General features: G+C 56.0%; 1 protein-coding gene across 1 annotated transcript; it reads left to right on the top strand.

The window, feature by feature from the left end:
• The first annotated feature begins 2159 nt into the window (after positions 1-2159).
• SYNDIG1L (synapse differentiation inducing 1-like) lies at positions 2160-5683 on the top strand. The gene is made up of 3 exons (XM_010287388.1): positions 2160-2588; positions 3787-3924; positions 5525-5683. The coding sequence occupies exons 1-3, from the start codon at positions 2160-2162 to the stop codon at positions 5681-5683; spliced, it is 726 nt and encodes a 241-aa protein (XP_010285690.1).
• The last annotated feature ends 288 nt before the right edge of the window (positions 5684-5971 follow it).

Here is a 5971-nt window from a genome sequence, read left to right on the forward strand (position 1 = left end):
CCCGGCCCCCCCCCCTTGCCCGGGGCCCGGCAGCCTGCCCGCAGCCCATCTGCCGGCGTTTCTCAGCGCATTTGGAGCCGGCTCCTTCCAGCAGCTCCAGCAAGATCCCATCCCTCCCTGCCCTAACTTGTTGCCAGAAAGGTTTCTTGAGATGAGGCGTGGATGCCCTGCCGAAACGGTCAACTTTCTCTTGCTAGAGCTGGGCTGCTGCTCCTGCTTGGGCTGCCGTTCTCAAATGACACTCGGTGTCTGGTCTCTCCTTACTGTTTTGTTAAAAAGCAAGACAATTTATTGGAAACCTAATTTGCTTGTTGAGGTAAGCAAAGAAGAGGTTCGTGCTTTCTTTGCCTGAAAACTGGGATGAAGCTTTTGTGCTTCTCTGGGTCTGTGCAGGAAATAAAACCGTCTGTGCTACAAATATGCATCTCCCTTAAATATTTTGAAAATTCTTAATGGCCATCTGCCACACAAGCCATAACAGGCTTTATTAGTAAGGTGGGAGACTGCAGAAAGCAGAGAATGGTTTTGGGGAGGGAGAAGTGGAGGGCATTCACCAAAACATGCAGTGTTTTAGCAGCACGGAAGTGCTTTTGAACGGCTCCATTTTCCTGAGCAGCTTTCCAAAATGTGACAACCACTGCCAGAACAAAGCCCATCGACAGGGCCATTTAAAACCCGGTACACACTCAAACCGGTGCAGTACGGCAGAGTTTGGCCAAGAGGAAGGAACCACTTGGCCTTTTCACTCTCTGGAGTCTTCAGCTCCAGCTTCTTTATTTGTATTTTCTTCTTGAGGATTTAAACCCAAGGTGATGTGCTTTCTATCAGTGCGCCCTGGGGAACCCTACAGCAGGTGGAAGCATGTCTCTGCTACACAGCATCCTGCAGAGGAGGCAGTGACGGAGGTCTCTGAGGGGGACAGGAACATTTGGGGTTGCAAGGCAGTGAGGTGGCACGGTCTCGGAGCTGGGAATGTGCTAGAGAGCAGCTGTAAAACATGGGGCTCAGGTACTGAAGAGCGCAAAGTAATTGTTTCTCTCTCCTGGGGAACGCTGATATTTCACCACATGTTTTCTTTGTGCCAAGGTGGGTTGGGAAGCCAATATAGCAAATGCTCCTCTGAAGAAAAGGGATTGAAATATTTCATCTTGAAATTTTCATGGGGAAAAAGGGGAGGTGAAGCAGCACAAGGTTTCAGCACTCTGAAATGGAGGAAGGGGGAGAGGGGTGAATTTTCCTGAGGAAGAAACCCGTGTTGACATTTGCAGCTGAGGATCCCGTTTGGACTTGGCATTTTCTGAAGCCTGTGGCCCAGAGCCAGGGCTGCACGGCTGCCAGCTGTACCCAGGGGTGGAGATGGTTTAAACAGAGGTCTGATGCGACGGGTGGTTTACTTAAATTGTTGTAATTTCCATTATGACACCGCCAAGCCCCGTGGTGTCTCTCCTTTAACCTCTGCATCCCTCCATCCATCTGCACAGCCGGCTGAGAGTCCAACATGTCCCCAGCCTAAACGCCACCCCCGTGCCCCCACAGCAGCCTCCTGGCTTCCCTCGATGCCCAGCTACTCTCGCCCCGGTCCCAGCTCAGCCTTGAAAGAGCCCTAGAAAACCTCCCAGGTACCCAAAAGCCAGTCAGGTGCATGTGTAATGCCCGGAGGGCTGTAATTCACCGCCCGACCTTTTGCTTTGGGAAGACGGGGAGGCCCCTCAAGTGGCCGTCGGCATCTTACCTACTCCTGCGCTGCCTGTTCGGCTTTGTCGCAGCACACGTTATGAACCGGCAGAAAAGATGCAGTAGGTCCTTTCCTGTCAGGCTGCACGTGGCCATCTCGAGATGCATTATAGATACAGCAAATCCTCATCTTAATCCAGCCCGAATCAGATCATCTTGTTGCAGGGCTGCATCCTTATCGTACTACCAGCTGGGGAGAGACGGCTCGGCTCAGCTCGCGGAGATAGCATTCAAGCTGTGGAGAGAGGGGGAGGGCTCTTGTTCTCTCCAGCGTTGCCAAATCTTTCTGTTCCCGCTAGCCTTGTCTTGACATCAGCTCCGCATGGGCGAGAGGATTTTCTGCTCCCTTGCCTTGCTGAAAGAACAGCCTCCTCCCTCCCACTCTCTCTGCTCCCGCAGGATCGCTCCCCGCCGCCGCCGGCAGCATGGAGAGCGTGCGTGAGCTCCAAAACCCGCTCTTGGCCAAGGCCAACGGGCACCTTCGCAGCAGCTATTCTTACCACCAGCATCACAGCCAGGACTACCCCAGTCACCGCTGCCAAGGGAAACTGTATTCCTACATCTTCCAAAGCACGGGCGGTGCCAGGACTCACCAGTTGCTGGATGCCAGCTCCTTGCAGCTGGCTGTTGAAGCCTTGTACGGCCCCAATTTCATCCTCGTGAAGGATGAGACCTCTCTCAAGGCCAAGGACAGCAAGATGGAAAGCTGCGAGACCACTTTTATGGAAAGCAAAGAGGCTCCATCCGAAGGTCCCGACGGGCACGAGGCGCAAGGGTCCTGCCGGGTAGAGAGCGACATCCGCATCCAAACTGTGTCCTACGAGGTGGAGGAAGAGGAGCTCCAGGAGTACGAGGTGAGCTTTGCCTGCTGGGATGGCACCAAACTCTTCCTCTGGTAACTCTGGCCATCAGCCCAAATTCTTGGTCATTTATTGTCCCTTCTTTCCCCAGAGCTTCCCCCCCCCGCACCGAGACCCTGCCATCTCCTGCCTCACCAGCCTCTCCCTGTGCACCCATTTCTTCTTCCTCCTTAGCATTTCTGCTCCCTTTTCCTCACCGCAGACCTCAGAAGGAGGTCGGCTTCCCTGAGGGCAGCCTGGCTGGGAGCCAAGGGGAGGTGGGCCCGTCTCTGCAGGACCCTGGGGACATGGGGACCCTTCGGCAAGGGCAGCCTGCCGCCGCTGTGGCACTCGAGCTGACGGGGAAAAAGCAATCCCTGCCTAACCGCAAAATTGGCATGCCTGGCGGCAGTAACCGAGAGAAAGCTTAATATATAAAGGCAGGATGACTCGCAAAGGAAGAACGGGAGCTGGTGAAGCAGCCTCACGCTGCGCTCTCTGCCCCACCACAGCTCGAGTGGTGGTGCAGAGGTTGGGAACATCATCCAGGACCTCGAGAGGTGGGAGCGGGTCCCCGGAGCCTGCTGGCCGCAGTGTCCCTGCCTCTGTGTGCCTTCCCCAACAAGACACATCACTTCCAGGCCTGTCTGCGGCTGGGCAAACGGGGGCCGACGGCGGGGGGGCGCTGTGGCAAGCGGTGCCCGAAGGCGGGAGGGCTCTGAGCAACGCGCGCGCTGAGGGGACAGGACACGTCGCCCCTGTGATGGAGGTTCCAATTCAGCCGCTTTCCCTCACTTGCTAAATTAGTTTAGCAGGATATCGATCTCCTAGACCCTAATGGGGATAAGGCACTTTAAGTTTGTTTAAACTGACAAACAGCCAGTTCTGCCAAAGCTGGGGATATTTCAGTTTAAGACTATCTATCTCCCAGGGAAATCCCAGACCCCCAGCAAGTGAGCGCAGCATTTGCTCTGGCAGGGAGCCGAGAATCCACTCTGCTCCTGAATTTGCTGCGCTGCATTTTTGCTCATCAAACCGGGCTGAGGAAGCTAAAATAGTTTTGAAACTCACTTCTTGAATTTGCAGGTGGGAAATGCGTGAGAATATGTGATGGGGCCAGGAGAGAGCAGGAGCTGGGAGGAGAGGGGCTGCGACGTAGCCTGCAGGACGGCACGGGGAGGTGGGCTTGTGCTGAATCCGTCTGGTTTTGCAGAGCGACTCCTCCAGCGACAGCGAAAGTGAGGATCATTTCCTGATGCTTCCCCCCCGGGACCACCTGGGCTTGGCCCTTTTCTCCATGCTGTGCTGCTTCTGGCCCCTGGGGATTGCTGCCTTCTACTTCTCCCAAGGGGTAAGAGATGCCTTGGCTTGCCTGCGTGCACTGAGCGCTGGAGCAAGGACCCTGCAAGCCACAGCAGCCCTCGGAGGGCACTGGGCACCATTCTGGCTCTAAGGCTCCTCTCTGTGCCATGCCCAGACCCCTGAGGGCTGAGGCAAAGGGTGCTCCTGGATGTCTCCACAACTGCGGTGGGGTTGCAAGCCCTCCAAGCTCTTATGTGGGTTACTGGAGAGCAGGCTTCTTCCTTTGGGTCTTTTGGGTCTTATTTAAGGAACTGGGGCTCCCCTTGGCCCCTTGCCCAAGTCCTCACCCTTCACCCAGGCTCAGGAAAATGGCATTTCCCCACCTGCCCTCCCATTCTCCAGTAGTGTGGAGGTCCTACACCATGACCCAGTCGGAGGCAGCTCAGGCCCCGGGGGTCAGGCTGTGCTGGAGCCTGCACTCCACAGGGAGCCCGGTCTCCATGTCACGCTTCATCTCCCCCGTTGCACTTGCTGCTGACAGCCTGTGTGAGCCACCACCAGGCTGGCAGAGGCTGCAGAGGGTGGTGGCCCTCGGGCTGCACCAGCTCAGAGGAGCTGCTGCCTTCTTGAGGGCTTAGCCCAGAGCCTGGGCTCACTTGCATCACTTTTTCACCCAGAAAAATTCATACAGGGCCAAGGGATTTACGTTTGCACAGATGCTGCTGTACCGAGAATAGATGGGGGGGAGGCATTAAGAAGTTAAATCAAGATGATAGCGACGGAAATGGAAAAGTATATGACATGAGTACCCGGCACAGAGGCGGTGAGAGGCAGGGGAAGCTTTAACTGATTAGGATCCTGAGGAGTGGCTGATTTCACATTTTTCCACGTGGTGCATGGTAGCACGGTGCACTCTCCACGTGATGATGTACTTGGTGCAATTTAAATTTAGCTCCAATTGCTATAACTACCACTTTCGTTCACTCACTGAGGCAACGACCATCTCTTTATTCGGTATCTGTGCACAGTGGGTGCCTCTGATCTCCACATGGCAACTCAAACACAAATATTAGGTAATACTAAGAGCAGCTCTGAAGGTGCCCGGAGTACTCGGGGAAGCTGGAAGTCACCAGCCCAGAGAGCCAACACTCATACTTGCCTCCGTCCTTGGCTCCCTCAGCCCTTCTATGGCAAATACCAAGTGGCAGCACAGCCAGACCAAGGGGCTGTGCTGTCTGAAGTCAGCTCCCTGAGACGAGGCAGTAGCCATTATATATATGTATAGGGTAGATTTGTATCTCGTTGGTACCACGCAACCATCGCCCCTGTGCACTGACCATCTGCCTGGGCTTACGAGGGTCCAGTCACCCACTCACAGCTCTGGCTGAGCACCAGGATGACTGGGGCTTTCAGACAAACAGCCAAAGCCCACGCTTCCCATGGAGGCAAAATCCACGGGGAAATGGGTGTAAGGTGGCACGGCTGTGCTGAGCCCTCCCGGACTGACGGACGCCTTGCTGTCTGTCCCCAGCCTTCCTGGGGTGCAGTGGCCGGGGAAGGGGGACTGACTCAGTAGTGAAAGGACTGCACGCAGGCTAAAAGGCCAGGTTGGTACGGCTGTGAGCAACGAGCGTTTCTTCTCCTTCCAGACCAGCAAGGCTGTCTCCAAAGGAGATTTCCATCTGGCCAGTTCAGCGTCCCGACGAGCTCTCTTCCTCGCTGCTCTCTCCATAACCATCGGCACGGGCGTGTACGTCGGGGTGGTGGTAGCGCTGATCGCTTATCTCTCCAAAGGGGGCCACGTATAGCTGCCACCTGCACGTCAGCACCGTCCCCGGCTGCCAGACCCCCTGGGATCGAGCTCTCCTGCGGGGCACAGGGCACCAGTGCCTGCAAGGGCTGCTGGCACGGCAGGACCGCGGCACGGATGCCCCGCGCAAGCTCCTTCCCCTTTCTGACAAACATTGGACCCCCGTTCTCCCCGAGGCTGCGGGGTGCCACCATCCAACAGCAGGGAACCGGGCACCAGCCTGGCCGCTGGGACCAGGAGGAACACATTTGCCTGGAGGAAGATGTTCGGGAAAGACGCTGCGTGA

Source organism: Phaethon lepturus, unplaced genomic scaffold (genome assembly GCF_000687285.1).
Source record: "Phaethon lepturus isolate BGI_N335 unplaced genomic scaffold, ASM68728v1 scaffold26005, whole genome shotgun sequence".
NCBI classification, from domain to species: domain Eukaryota; kingdom Metazoa; phylum Chordata; class Aves; order Phaethontiformes; family Phaethontidae; genus Phaethon; species Phaethon lepturus.

Bases quoted from the DNA above. Each gene is read 5' to 3' on its own strand.
- SYNDIG1L (XM_010287388.1), top strand. From the start codon at position 2,160: ATGGAGAGCGTGCGTGAGCTCCAAAACCCGCTCTTGGCCAAGGCCAAC. The intron at 2,589-3,786 runs GTGAGCTTTGCC...CTGGTTTTGCAG, and splicing joins AGGAGCTCCAGGAGTACGAG to AGCGACTCCTCCAGCGACAG. The intron at 3,925-5,524 runs GTAAGAGATGCC...TTCTCCTTCCAG, and splicing joins CCTTCTACTTCTCCCAAGGG to ACCAGCAAGGCTGTCTCCAA.